Consider the following 15,784-nt stretch of genomic DNA (forward strand, 5'->3'; position numbering starts at 1 on the left):
GTCAACATTTTGCATAGATTATGTTTTACAGACCATTTTCAAGCCGCTTTCTTACCGTCTCTTCCGGATGCACAGTTTTGTGGGTGGTCTTGTTTAAATGGCTCCACTTGGACTGCGTCTTCTCCTCGTCATATTTTGTTGTAGTTTTTAGCGCTTCCATGACAGGTTAACTGACAGATTAAGTTCGAACAATACACTACGTTGAATTAGAAATGGCAACAGCGGAGCATGAATGCCCGACGACAAGAGGATAAAGAAAAATGGCCGACGTGTGCACATTTTCAGGACTTATGCCAAACCAACTTTTCTTACCTATTTGTACCTAATGTTGTGTATTTGGGATCTGCATAATAGGGCGAAACAAATGTCAGATAATGACTCCTAATATGTGCCATTTTGGGGTCCTTATAAACACACCATAATAATGCCCGTATGTTGAAGCACCGTACGTCTGACGATGGTAGCCGTAATGCTCTGACAAGCAGTGCGGCTATATAGCTTACCAAAGTCGTAATAAAACATTTTTTTGACAACGTGTGGAATGTTCCATATTTTTAATGAAACATCAAAGTTTTGGTCTTGCTTGCTAGCATAATTCATTAAATAAAGGGCATCAACCTGCAGTCCATAAGTAGCTCTTACGTGTGACTGCCATCTACTGGTCACACTTATCATTGCACCATGTACCACATAAAATTGGTTCAAGGTCAGTAAGCTCAACCAGAAATAATACATACGTAAGGCACACTGTCGATTTCTGAGAAATTGAAAGGAATTTAAGTGCCTTATAGTCAGAAAAATATGGTATATTAAATATCTTTCCTGTGCGCAACATTGTTTGTTGTCCTCTGTGTTCTTTTTTGTAGTGTACATAGTTTTTGTAAGTGCTCGTTTTCCCTGACTTCCACACGCTAATGATAAAACGTATCTCCTGTCTCCAGATTTACTCCAACAGGGAGCTGGAGGAGCAGCTGAGTAAGATCAGAGAAATTCTATCAGACGACAAACACGACTGGGAGCATCGAGTGGTAGCCGTAAGTCACACATCTACACACTATGCAAATGAGTAAGAAGTTCAAGTGAAGAGAACATTTGAGGACTCCACATACACGTCTAAACAAGATTTTGAAACCATTAAACCAATCACTATGGACTCTCAGCTCTTCATCTCGCTCCCTTTCAGCTGAAAAAGGTTCGCTCATTGATGATGGCGGGTGCAGCAGAGTATGAAGGTTTCCCTCAGCAGCTGCGTCTACTGGAGGCGTCGCTCAAATTGTCGGCTAAAGATCTGCGCTCACAGGTCGTCCGCGAGGCCTGCATCACTTTGGGGTAAGATTAAAAAAAAACCTTCCTGATGTAATTTGTCAACTTTTTGATGTTCAAAGTAGGACTGTCAAAATTACACGGTTATGCATGTGGTTAATCACAAAAATGTATAAATGCAGATTAATTTCGCAATTTATTTTGATCACACATGCTCCTTCACTTTAATTTAGTTACATAGTTACATAGATCAGGTCAATGCATACGTCAGTGCAAAGATTTGACTTCAAAATACATCTCGAACGGACTTAAGATAAAGTTGTTCGCAAGTTTTGTGTAAATAAATGACATAAATTTAAGTAAAACATTTTACATTTTGTTTGTGTTAAAATATTAATTAATATTAATATATTAAGTTAATAAAAATTATGAAAGCTCGTAATTTACTGCTATTAATCATGACTACCGGTAGTTAAAATGCACAAGTGTGATTTTTCTGATTTAAAAACTGTACCCTGGAAGGGACAAGCGGTAGAAAATGGATGGATGGATGGATGGATAATTTGACATAACTTTTTATTAGTTTAAAAATATATACAAAGAGATAAACCGCCGATAATATTTAAAGTAAGTTCATTATAATTTGAACAGAATAGCAAAAAATATGTTTTCTTATCCAATTAAAATGTAATTTTATTTGAGTGAAATAAGTATTTGATCCCCTATTAACCAGCAAGTATTCTGACCAGCATGTATCCATGAAACACGCAAATTCTTCCAGTCCAGTGTGACACCACCATCTAATTTGCATAATTTGACCATGACATGCGTGCATGCAATTTTTACCAAGTTGGCAACGCTTGCTCCTGTTTGTCTTCCTATTCTCTTGCAGACTCTGTGTGTATAAGGTGTTAAGGGAAACTTGCACTGCTTTTTGGAATATTACCCATCATCCTTTTGTGCAGGCACGTGCACAGACAGATGCTCAAGCCAGAAAAAAGGGCACTTACAATTATTATTATTATTATTATTATTATTATTATTATTGTTATTATTATTATTTCTGGAAAAAACACAGTAAGTTATATAGTTAATACAACCATTACAAACTTAATCCATCTTCTATACCACTTATCCTCTTAGGGTACACCCGAGACTGGTCGCCAGTCTATGGCGGGCATATATAGATGAACAACTATTCACATGCACATTCATGCCTATTGACAACTTAGAGTCTCCAAATAACCTAATTTGATATTTTTGGAATGTGAGAGAAAGCCATGTACCCAGAGAAAATCCACACATACACAGGGAGAACATGCAAACTCCACACAGGTTTACAAATGGTTCGAACCCAGAACTCCTAGATCTCCTGACTGTGTGGCCCACATGTTAAGAGGATCCCTTGCTGGCCTCACTATGGACTGGACTCTCACATTATTAACTGTATCCACTCGGCATCCATTGCACCGGTCACCCAGGGGGGGTCCCCACATCTGCGGCCCCTTCCAAGGGTCTTGTTGTTCCCATTGGGTTGAGTTTGTCTTGCACTGATGTGGGATCTGAGCCGAGGATGTCGGTGTGGCTTGTGCAGCCCTTTGAGACACTTGTGATTAAGGGCTTTATCAATAAACTTTGATTGATTGATTGATTAACCACTAGGCCACCGTGCGGCCCAAAAGCACTCCGAGTGCAAACCTCTGCCTAGCCCTATCTCCCATTTGTAATGAACCCTAACCCAACAACAGGATAGAGAAAAAGTAGGTGCTTCGGCGGACTCACGCAAACCTCTTTGAGTAAATATCTGCCATATATGGAGATATTCGCTGAGGTCACCAATTTGAAAAACGTAACGGAAAGGGGAAAATTCCAAACGGCTCGTTTGGAGGAAGTATGAAGGAAGGCAAGTTTGTTTTATAAATATCTATGCCATGCTTCCGTGGTTTCATTTCACTTATGCAGATCCCAAATACACAAAAACAGGTACCAATAGTTTAGAAAAGTTGGTTTTGCAATAATAGGTTATCTTTAAATAGTAAAAAAAAAACTGCTAGCACAAGGTAGCTAACAATGCAGGTAATAGGCAGTCACCTATTTCACCTATAATGCTCTGTAAAAAATCATCCAAGAACCTTCAACAATGTGTTATATACATGCTGTAGGTATACAGTATATGTAATGCAGTAACAGACACATTCATGACAACATGTTATTCTTACAGTATTTTTTTGTCATTTTAAGCATTACCGGAACTGGGGGCTTTGATGATTATAGCAACGAACGCTAGTTCCGTCAATGACATCAGCAGAAAGAGCATGTTTTGTGTTTGCTATTACTAATCATGGCAGATTTCATGACAGACTTTTGAGAGTTATCATGTAGTACTACTGCGAAACATTTCATGAACAAATTAAGAACATAATAAAACAGTCACAAAGTCCGCTCTCACTGGGATGCTGACTGATGCGAAGGTTGTATCTTTCCGCACAAGACTTGTGCTCCCTGTTTCGATGGTAAATTTTCTCAGGTAAAGAATTCTCAGAGCAAACAAGCATCTTGCTGTTGCTGGGAAGTTGAGAGGAAATATGCTTTGCTTCAGTCGGTCCAGGGGAGGAGCTTTGTCACTAGACCAGAGAAGTAGTTTGTATAATATAATAGCAATGTCACTATAGCTTGGTTAATATGCAGGTCACGGCATGTAAATAGAGCGTTGTTGATGCGGGTTGAATCCCGTTACTTCCTTTGTTAGCTGCCTCATTCAAGCAGTTTTTCACTATCTAAAATGCACAGAAAAGGGAAAGATGTGTGGTCACGTCTCATATAGGGATTGCGGATGATGGGCAAAATTCCCCAAAAGTGCAGTTTTTCTTTGAAAAGCAGAGTAACATTGCCATCTACTGTATGCAGATGGATTTGGAAAAATGACTACAGACATTCACAAACAATCCCATAATAATGTGCTGAACAAGGGTGTAACTGGTAGAGCCACATTTTTTTGTGGTGGTCCAAATATATTTGTGGTAAGCTACCACAAATAAATAAATCCTCAACATCTATTTGTATCTATTTATTTCTATCAAAACATATTTGGAGCGTATCTGTAAAGAAGAGTGGACCAAATCGTTTTTGTAAACTCACTAAATCAGCAGGATATCAAATACTTATTCCTTAACTGTGGTTAAAAAGAAACATGTTTTGGGAAAGGCTCATCATATAATGTACAAGTTTAGTGTCATCATATGTTTTTTAATTTAACAGCCATTGCACTTATTGCTCACATTTGTCATGAGCAGGGATTATTTAAACATTAGTTTTGATTTACAGCAGTGATGGGAAACTTCTGATGCTAAAGAATGCACTGGTATGTAACCTGCCTACATAGAAACTAATTCTGATGAATGCTGCTGAGATCTGAAATGCACACGTTATTACTAATTTGATGAGGTGGAACCGTAAAAAAAATTGACGTTGGTATGCAATCTTTTGTAATATTGTATAATTTCATAATTTTATTTTTTTACATGTTTAATTATTTTCTTATTTTTAATTATGCTCATTATATCATTAATGGGGCAGCGTGGTCGAACAGCCGTCCAAAAACTTGAGAATTTCGGGTGCGAATCCTCCTCCCGCATTGGTAGTCTCTGCCGCTGTGTCCTTGGGAAAGAAACTTCACACACCTTGCTCCCAGTGCCCCTCACACTGGTGTACGAATGTGAGTGAATGTGTGGTGATGGTCAGAGAAGCCGTCGGTGCAATTTTGCAGCCAAGTTTCTGTCCATCTACCCAAGGACAGCTCTGGCAACAAATGTAGCTTATCACCATCAAGGTGTTCATTATTATTATTATTATTTATAACAACAATTGTATTATTTGGCATTATTAATAATTTATTTTATTACTGTGGAGTGAAAAAATGATGGCTTCTCAGTTCTCAATGTAAAGCGCTTTGAATGTCTAGAAAAGCGTCTAAATTAATCTAATTAATTTTGTATCCTTATCATGGTAATTATGTTTTGAAAATTTAAGGTAAAAGGAGCACACAAATAAAAACTACTGTTTTTCTGCTAACGGTGCTGAAAAGAAGACATCAGTGTGTTGTGTATGAAATGGTTTACTTTTCATTTCAGACATTTGTCATCCCTTCTGGGTAACAAGTTTGACCACGGGGCAGAAAGCGTCATGCCCATCCTGCTCAACCTGGTGCCCAACAGTGCCAAAATCATGGCGACGTCTGGAATGGCTGCGATCCGTCTAATCCTGCGGGTGAGGTCTCGACATCAGAAAGATGCCATTGTTTTCCTTATTTGAATGTATTATGCAATCACTTTTACCTTGTCAACAGTTTAAGATAAACATGTTAAAAGTGCGCCCCGGGGGCCACTTTCAGCATGCAGCTGCTTTTTAACTGGCCCTCAGCATATTGTAAATTTAGATTTTTGAGTTCATCAATTAAATCAAACGCTAATTTGCTTTTTCTCCTAAAGCACAAAGCTGAAATATTTTGTTCAAATAGCTTAGCATAAGCTGATTTTAGCCTCTTTAATGTACATATTGAATGGAAGTGGCCCCCATCCTTAAATCTTTATCATTGCGGCCCTCAGTGGAAAAGGTAGGATACCCATGTCTTAAAGTTGCCCTGTCCTGCTAATTTCAGTGTCTTTCAAATGATATTGGATCCCAGTTGATTTTCATAAAATACTAAATAAATATCAAGGTTGTCTACAGGGTAAATCTGCATTCTTCTCCTTATGGCCGAAACTCTCCAATTCGGCTGCCTCTTCACCCAATTGCTGTTGCGATTGGTCAGGGGTTGGAGGTCAGCTTCATCTCCCCATGCCTGACTTTTGATATAGCTGCTTTTTGCTCTTCCAGCATACACACTACCTGCGTCTTATCCCCATCATTACAAGTAACTGCACCTCCAAATCAGTCGCAGTCAGACGGTAAGAGAATCTTGTTTTTGTTTGAAACCTTAATTAGCGTATTTGTTTTCAGAAAGCTCTGATTCAGTTGTCATTGTGACAGGAATTGTCAAACACATTTGTACATACAGTACAGCTAGTGTATGCCGTATTATGAGACCTCAATTGAATTGGACCATTGTTATTTTATTTCAGAAATGTTAATGTTGTACTCTTTTCCAGACGCTGTTATGAGTTTTTAGACTTAATGCTGCATGAGTGGCACACAAACACACTGGAAAGGTAAGCAGCACATCTTTTTTTCATGTAATATTTGTGCTGTACTTTTTATACATAAGTATTTGATTGACTGTTAATCATTTAAGTTATGAACAGTACAAAGGTTTGATTTCAATTTTATTATAAGAGTGTGAACAAAAACATTAGTTATAGTTTATTGTTATTGTTTATTTGTATTATATGGAGTGAAAAAAGTATTTGAACCCCTCCCAAGCAGCAAACGTAACACAACAAATTATAGCAAATTTAAATTTTGTGTCCATAAAACACACAAATAGGTCCTGTCCTTTAAAAAAAAAAAAAAGTACTCGGAATTTAAATGTACGTATGTACCTACAAGGGTTTGCGTGTATGTGCAAACTTGATAGCGCACACAACTTGTGCGGATCTTGTACGGCGTCTCTTAAGTGAGCAGAATGAAGACTGCAGTCCATTTAGCGCCTGTCTTTGTGAATATACAGAATATATGCTAATCATCAGAACAGCCACAATACTGGAAGGAGAAAAATGCATATATAATTATTTTGCATACACAGTCTGATTTATGAAGACTAAAACTGTGGCAATAAATACTGATAAAGTTGATGAATGCTCATCAAACACTTATTTGGAACATCCCACAGGTGAACAGGCAAATTGGGAACAGGTGGGTGCCATGATTGGGTATAAAAGTAGATTCCATGAAATGCTCAGTCATTCACAAACAAGGATGGGGCGAGGGTCACCACTTTGTCAACAAATGCATGAGCAAATTGTTGAACAGTTTAAGAAAAAACTTTCTCAACCAGCTATTGCAAGGAATTTAGGGATTTCACCATCTACGGTCTGTAATATTATCAAAGGGTTCAGAGAATCTGGAGAAATCACTGCACGTAAGCAGGTAAGCCTGTGACCTTCGATCCCTCAGGCTGTACTGCATCAACAAGCGACATCAGTGTGTAAAGGATATCACCACATGGGCTCAGGAACACTTCAGAAACCCACTGTCAGTAACTACAGTTGGTCGCTTCATCTGTAAATGCAAGTTAAAACTCTCCTATGCAAGGCGAAAACCGTTTATCAACAACACCCAGAAACGCCGTCAGCTTCGCTGGGCCTGAGCTCATCTAAGATGGACTGATACAAAGTGGAAAAGTGTTCTGTGGTCTGACGAGTCCACATTTCAAATTGTTTTTGGAAACTGTGGACGTCGTGTCCTCCGGACCAAAGAGGAAAATCCGGATTGTTGAAAAGCCAGCATCTGTGATGGTATGGGGGTGTATTAGTGCCCAAGACATGGGTAACTTACACATCTGTGAAGGCGCCATTAATGCTGAAAGGTGCATACAGGTTTTGGAGCAACATATGTTGCCATCCAAGCAACGTTACCATTGACGCCCCTGCTTTCAGTTCTTTCAGCAAGACAATGCAAAGCCACGTGTTACATCAACGGGGCTTCATAGTAAAAGAGTGCGGGTACTAGACTGGCTTGCCTGTAGTCCAGACCTGTCTCCCATTGAAAATGTGTGGCGCATTATGAAGCCTAAAATACCACAACGGAGACTGTTGAACAACTTAAAGCTGTACATCAAGCAAGAATGGGAAAGAATTTCACCTGAGAAGTTTAAAAAACGTGTCTCCTCAGTTCCCAAACGTTTACTGAGTGTTGTTAAAAGGAAAGGCCATGTAACACAGTGGTGAACATGCCCTTTCCCAACTACTTTGGCACGTGTTGCAGCCATGAAATTTTAAGTTAATTATTATTTGCAAAAAAAAAAAAAAGTTTGAGTTTGAACATCAAATATCTTGTCTTTGTAGTGTATTCAATTGAATATGGGTTGAAAAGGATTTGCAAATCATTGTATTCCGTTTATATTTACATCTAACACAATTTCCCAACTCATACGGAAATGGGGTTTGTACTTAAACTATAAAAAACTACAAGTACTAAAATTACAAGAAACTACTAGTACAAGAAACTACAAGTATTACAGTGTTTCCTAATAATAATTTCTACACGAATACAGTAAGTACTAAATCAATCAAATACTTAATTGCCTCAATAGAATAATGTTGAATTTTAAAAATAGATTTTCTCATTTTTTCAATGTTAAAATGAAGCTACACCAAAAATTATGATTTGTATATTTTTAAGGTTAAACTTTAGATTGCTATGAATAATACATTTTCCACTTCATGTGTATGATTTTTGTTAACATTTATCCTTTTTGTCAAATGATAGTATCAGAGGTCATTAAGAAAGGTCATTAAGTATTGCCTGGATGCACCACTGATGATGCTCATTAAATGTGGGAAACTTTAATCATTCCAGTGAAGTGGAAACATTAAAGGGTCTTTAAAAAGCATGTGAAACGTGTTCATATTTGCTGAAGACCAGCAGAGGAACACACGCAGACACTAAAGAATGTATTCTTCCTATTTTAGACATGTTGCTGTCCTCACTGAAACCATCAGGAAAGGAATCCATGATGCTGATTCTGAGGCTAGATCCATTGCCAGGAAGTAAGTACAGAGACACTTTTTGAAGAAACTGTTACTGTAAATTGTTTACTTGCCCTGGTGTCTAAATGTTACTGGAAACCATGTACTTGTCCTGGTGTCCAGATGTTAATGTTTCTTAGTATGTACTTGTCCTGGTGTTCAGATGTTAACGTTTCTTAAGTATGTACTTGCTCTGGCGTCCACATGTTAATGGTTCTTAAGCATGTACTTGTCCTGGTGTCCAGATGTTACTGTAAACCATGTACTTGTCTTGGCGTCCAGATGTTACTGTTTCTTAGTCCCTGTATGTACTTGTCCCGGTGTTCAGATGTTACTGTTTCTTAAGTATGTACTTGTTCTGGTTTCCTGATGTTACCGTTTCTTTAGTATGTACTTGCTCTGGCGTCCAGATGTTACTGGTTCTTAAGCATGTACTTGTCCTGGTGTCCAGATGTTACTGTAAACAATGTACTTGTCCTTGCGTCCAGATGTTACTGTTTCTTAGTATGTACTTGTCCTGGTGTCCAGATGTTACTGTTTCTTAAGTATGTACTTGTCCTGATGTCTCGATGTTAATAATTTGTCTGCGTTAGCACTTATAATAACTATATCACTAATAAATGGTTAATATTAAAGTCACACAATGTAAATGGAGTCTTGTTGGCACTTTTTCTATGTTTTGTATTGAGTTTTATTTACGAAATAAAATGCATAAAAAATAAAAAAAACATTCTGCACTGGTCGCCAGCTGTTACTGTAAACCGTGTGCTTGTCTTGGTGTCCAGATGTTATTGGTTCTTAACCGTGTACTTGTCCTGGTGTCCAGATGTTGCTGGTTCTTAACCGTGTAATTGCGCTACTTTCCAGATGTTACTGTTTTCATAAGTATGTACTTGTCCAGATGTTAGGGCTTGACAATTAATTTAAAAAAATGTTTCGATTTGGATTATGGCTTCTCACGATTATGAAAATATAATATTCGAAAAAACGCTTAATGGGCTGCTCAACATGCATGCAAATTCTGGGCAGTTTGGGGTGTCACCATTGTTGCTTTTTATTTGACACAGCTCTAGTATGCCTAATCAATAATTACTAAACTCAATAGAAGAAGTAAGGCATATGATCTAAGAGTCACATAATTTTCCAATAAAACGTAATCCGCTGATAAAAGCAAAATAATACCAGGGAAAATTACATAAGTGTAATTGACATGCTGTCATTGTGAGGAGAAGGATTATTTGTTTGGGAAAATAATGTCTGGTCGCGCTCATTCATCCCCGACACATTGAAACGCCGGCCGTCCTGACTCAACAATGTGAAACAGCGACTAAACTATGAAGCAAAAATTAGCAAGAACAATCCATACACCCACAACACATCTCATCTGCTTGTGTTGTTGTAACAACAACATCGATGTTACATTAATTTACAAACAGTGGTCGCAACTTGAGAGGCGCCCTCTTTTTTTTTATTTTATTTTTTTATACATCCTCCAGTCGCGTCTTTACTTGTCAAGCTGAGAACTACAGCACAGCACACTTTCCCCCTTCACAATAATAGTGCGGGGCGCCACATCCACAGTCTGACAGCGCTAACAAAATACAAGTTTTTGAAAAGTACCTTACACAAGCATAATGTACAGTATTTAAAGCACTTATTGATACATTTACACCATATTAGGCTTTTACCTAAAATACTGGTCAAAATTGTCCAAAGATGTATTGCACCAATAAATGTGAAGATTTTTGCATTTAATTAACAAACATTTTATTACATTTTATTTGACACAAAAAGCACACACTCTATGGTGGTAAAATAGATATAAAAGGTAAAAAAATGAATTATTCTTGTTTTTTATATTGCCATAGTTATTTAAATGTATTATTGCTATTGCTATTATTTTTACTTGTTATGGTTTATTCCTTACTAATTTATATCCAGTTTTTTTAAAACTATTATTAAATTAGAGTTTTAGTGTTACAAGAAATACTCATGTTTTCAAATTAATGAACAATCGTGTAATCAATTGTGATTAGAATATCAATATTTTTACCATAATCATACAGCCCTACCAGATGTTTCTGTTTCCTAAGTAAGTACTTGTACTTGTACTTAAGTAAGTAGTGTGTACGTGCACTGGTGTCCAGATGTTACTGTAAACCATGTGCTTGTTCTGGTGTCCAGATTTTACTGGTTCTTAACGGTGTACATGACCTGGTGTCCGGATCTTACTGCTTTTTAATAGTTTTCTTGTTCTGGTGTCCAGATTTTGCCGATTCTTAAGTGTGTACTTGTGTTAGTTTCCAGATGTTACTGGTTCTTAAGTGCGTACCTGTCCTGGTGTTCAGATGTTTCTGCAAATATTAATGGCTCATCACCGTATATTTGTCCTGTTGTCCGGACGTTACTGGTTTTTAACTGTGTACTTGTCCTGGTTTCGGATGTTACTGGTTCTTAACGGTGTACTTGTCCATCTGTCCTGAAGATACTGGTTCTTAACCGTGTACTTGTCCTTGTGTCCGGAAGTTTATGATTATTAACCGTATTTGTGTCCTGGTGTCCAGATGTTACTGGTTCTTAACAGTGTTCTTGTCCTGGTGTTCAGATGTTACTGGGGCTTTCATGGTCACTTTAGCCGTGAGGCAGAGCACCTGTTCCAAGCGCTGGAGTCCACATATCAGAAAGCACTGCAGACTCACCTGAAGAGTTCCGACAGCATCGTTTCTTTACCCCAATCAGATCGTTCCTCGTCGTCTTCACAGGAAAGTCTAAAGTAAGAACAACACAAAATTGAATAAGCTTGATTATTACATAGTAATGATTTTTTTAGTTTAATTTCACAATTGTCACACGTTTCTAATCAATTATTTCTTCATTCTAGTCGACCACTGTCTGTGAGGACTGTCATTGGAGGCAGCTTAGCAAGAAGTAAGCACGTTTGCCATCCATTCAAACTAATTCTTGAAATATTAACATTAAATTACTAAAAATCAAAGAAACATTATCGCAGTTTTTTTCCCCTTCAGTGTTTTCCCTAACAATATATTAGAATGGTGCACCCTCCCGTCATAAGCCTACGTTCTCTCTGATGTTTCAGCTAAGATAGTGAGCACCCGCTTACCACTTACACCAGGTGCCCTCCAACGTTCCCGTAGCGACGTGGATGTAAACGCTGCCTCCAGCGCCAAGTCCAGGGTGTCTGCTGTTCCAGCATCCTCACCATTCAGCTCAGCAGCCGCCCTTCCCCCTGGATCTTATGCTTCATTAGGTAATCCACGGGTCCCCACTTTGATTTGTTAAAACCAACATCTGCATCATCCAACATTTATTTCTTTAAACCGAGTGAAAGATAATACTGACATTAGTTATACACATTTATATCTTCTACTGTATATCTATTTTTAGTGAACAAAACCACAACAATAATACTAGGATATAACTTAGGGGACCTATTAAGCAAAACCCCATATTTTTACCATTTAGTACCTGTTTTTGTGCATTTGGAATCGGCATAAGTCCCGAAAATTTGAAATTAAACCATGGAGGCATGGCAGAAATATTTATAAAATAATCTTGCCTTTCTTCATACTTCAAACGAGCCGTTTGGAATTTGACCAATTTGCATACTTGCCAACCCTCCCGGATTTTCCGGGAGACTCACGAAATTCAGCGCCTCTCCCGGGACAAATTCTCTCCCGAAAATCTCCCGAAATTCATGCGGACCTGAGTGACGTGTCGACAGCCTGTTTTCACGTCCGCTTTCCCACAATATAAACAGCGTGCCTGCCCAATCACTTTATAACTGTAGAATGATCGAGGGCGAGTTCTTGGTTTGTTAGGCAGTTTCATTAACGTCCTCCCAGCGCGGTAACAACACACAACAACAGCAGTCACATTTTCGTCTGCCGTAAACAGCAATGTTGTGACACTCTTAAACAGGACAATACTGCCATCTACTGTACATGGATATGTGACAATAAAATCTAGGGCTTTTAGAGAGTGCAGTGCACAACTGCGCACACAACAAGGAGACGAAGCAGAATGCATCATCAGAGAGGCTGTTCAGCATGGTTAGAAAAATAGTGACAGAATAGAACAAGGATGGACCATTCAACCCTTAACTCAACAATAAGTAGATGAGTGTTGTGTGTGTATATGTGTAAATAAATGAACACTGAAATTCAAGTATTTCTCTTATTTATATATATACATATAATAAAATATATATATATGTATATATAGCTAGAATTCACTGAAAGCCAAGTATTTCTTATATATATATACATATATACAGTGTTTCCCACACATTCATTTATTTGTGGCGGCCCGCCACGAAAGAATTACGTCCGCCACAAATGGATTTTTCGGCTTTTGACTCGCTCGACCGCTCATAAAAGCAATGGGACTGTCTGTGAATGTTGCTTGTAGTTACAACTCCGGTGCAGTAGGTGGCGGTAGCATTGTAACTCCGCCAATAGCACTTAATTCACCTGGTGGGCCAGAAGAAGAAGAAGAAGAAGAAGAAGAGGGACGGACGGACGGACGGGATCAAAATACGAGGGTAATATAGGTTATAAGTATATATGTTATAGCTGCATCGCTCGCGGCTCGTCATATATTTAACGTTAATCCGCGATTTCACCGAGCGTTTTACTGACGGTGGCAGCAGGGGCGCCGAAAAGGGGGGGGTAAAGGAGACGGATTCTAGGGGCCCATGATGGAGGGGGGCCCTAATGATGATGAAATTATAATACAGAAAAATAATGACACTAAGTTATTAACTAACATATAATCACATATGTTTTATTTTCCATGTCCTGGTAACAATACCTTTATTTGTTTTGGAAGCATCAACCCCTGCAGGCCCCCCCCCCTCTATTTACGTAAAATGGTTCAGTCCGACTGGATCAGCTGCAGGTAGCGCACCGGCGATTTGTCACAGACAGCGGCAAAGCAGAGGAGACAGCAGTATGCCTCAAAAATCAGGCAGCCAAAAAAGAAAGGAAAAGAAAATAAGAAAGGAGGAGTTGAAGGGTCGACATTATGTCACCCAATATTTCCAAAAAAAAAGTTGGGTTTGTTAGTTGTGGTGGAAAGTTATGCATATTAACTTTGTCCCTGTCTGTGGTAATAAGCTAGCTCAAGAAAACTCTGGATTTTTACATTTTACTGCTATATTAGTTAAATAATCAATCCAGTCAAACATTTATCAAGCTGTTCTTATTCAATAAGAGTTTATTTCCAATTTAAGAATTAGTGGTGCAGCAAATAAATGACTCAAAATGAATTCCATTGTATTCAGAGTGCTCAGTTCTTCCCCTGCTGTACATGTCAACTGTGATGCTGTTCTTCTTTTAAAAATATGGTAATGATAGTCAAAAATACCATTAAAATGCATAATTGTATGTAAAATAGCATCAAAAAATGTTGCCGCTGTGTTGGGGGCCCTGTAAAGATTATTTTCATGGGGCCCAAAATCCCTAGCGGCGCCCCTGATAAACACACATGGACTGAAGCTAAATTGTCCACTGTCCACTGCAGCATGTGAATGCAATGAAAAGAATAAAATCTGAGCCAACCAGCTGTTAAAATGTTGTCCAGGTTAATGTTTTGGCCATTAAAGGCCCTTCATTTCAAGATTTCAACTGTGATCGGGCTTTAAACAGGTGGCTGACCTGTTCAGATGAGTGTAACTGCTACTGGTCAAATAATGTGAAATGGCATTTAATTTTACATGTATGCAATGCCATTTAAATGTAATTATAGATAATAATAATAATAATAATAAATACTGTGTAGTGTTGTAAATAGTCAACAGGAAGGATTTTACTAAGATATAAGCCATGAGCACTACACAGCCAGAAAAAAACCTAGGCAGGACAAGTAAAAATATTGGGGCAAGTAGATTTGAGAAGTCGGGCAAGTAGAAAAAAACCTTAACGTTGAACCCTGCATGTGTTGAGCTACTGCCGCTTAAGGTTAGACGGCACTGTACATAGAGCGCTTCTGCTCGTTAGTAATACATTCTAATGTTGGATGTTCACTCCTTCACACAGATGAGTATAGAAAAATATTTTCAACGGCCGAAAAGGGCTCGACTTGGAGAGGAGGTAGGCCTACAGTCCGGACCACAGGTGCGACCTGTTCAGCAGCAGCAGGAGGAGGAGGAGGAGGTTGACTGACTGTGGCAGGACACCTCTGCCTCTGTTTCACTTCATGTTGCTGGTAAATAATATGGTTGTAGTAGTAGGCTAAAGTTAAATTATTTAGTGTTCACTAATTAAAGGGGCAGAGCTTTAAGAGACATTTTAGCTTTTATATTTTATAAGATATATTTTTTGTAAGAACCACAATTAATAAATATATTTCAGTGCATCACTAATTGTTCAAATCTGTATATAAATATGTACATAAAATGTTGTAATTATATTCCAACTCCACGTTCTTCTTGGTCATCGCCGCTGCCGCCGCCACCCCCCACCCCCCGACCACACCACCACAATTAGATGCCTGTCCTGTGGGAAACACTGCATATATATATATATATATATATATATATATATATGAAATACTTGACTTGGTGAATTCTAGCTGTAAATATACTCCTCCCCGCTTAACCACGCCCCCGCCCCACCCCTGACCACGCCCCCCACCTCCCGAAATCGGAGGTCTCAAGGTTGGCAAGTATGCCAATTTGTGAAATTTTTCCCAAGTTTGATGTACGCGGATATTTCTATATATGGTAGAGATTTACCCGATGAGCTTTGCGCAAATCTGACGTCGTAGTCAATAAGTACCTTATTTTTTTCTATCCTCTTGTTGTGGGGCAGACTGAC

At 38.4% G+C, this 15,784-nt stretch overlaps 1 protein-coding gene across 1 annotated transcript in view; it reads left to right on the forward strand.

The window, feature by feature from the left end:
- clasp1a (cytoplasmic linker associated protein 1a) overlaps positions 1–15,784 on the forward strand; it is a 162,700-nt gene that overhangs the window by 81,899 nt on the left and 65,017 nt on the right. Inside the window, exons 11-19 of the mRNA XM_061926336.2 lie at positions 942–1,034; positions 1,184–1,329; positions 5,394–5,529; positions 6,139–6,209; positions 6,411–6,470; positions 8,892–8,969; positions 11,554–11,721; positions 11,830–11,876; positions 12,046–12,216. Of these exons, the coding sequence (XP_061782320.1) occupies positions 942–1,034; positions 1,184–1,329; positions 5,394–5,529; positions 6,139–6,209; positions 6,411–6,470; positions 8,892–8,969; positions 11,554–11,721; positions 11,830–11,876; positions 12,046–12,216 (970 nt within the window). The remainder of the gene's footprint in view (positions 1–941; positions 1,035–1,183; positions 1,330–5,393; positions 5,530–6,138; positions 6,210–6,410; positions 6,471–8,891; positions 8,970–11,553; positions 11,722–11,829; positions 11,877–12,045; positions 12,217–15,784) is intronic.

This window comes from Nerophis lumbriciformis, linkage group LG31 (genome assembly GCF_033978685.3).
Source record: "Nerophis lumbriciformis linkage group LG31, RoL_Nlum_v2.1, whole genome shotgun sequence".
Lineage (NCBI taxonomy): Eukaryota > Metazoa > Chordata > Actinopteri > Syngnathiformes > Syngnathidae > Nerophis > Nerophis lumbriciformis.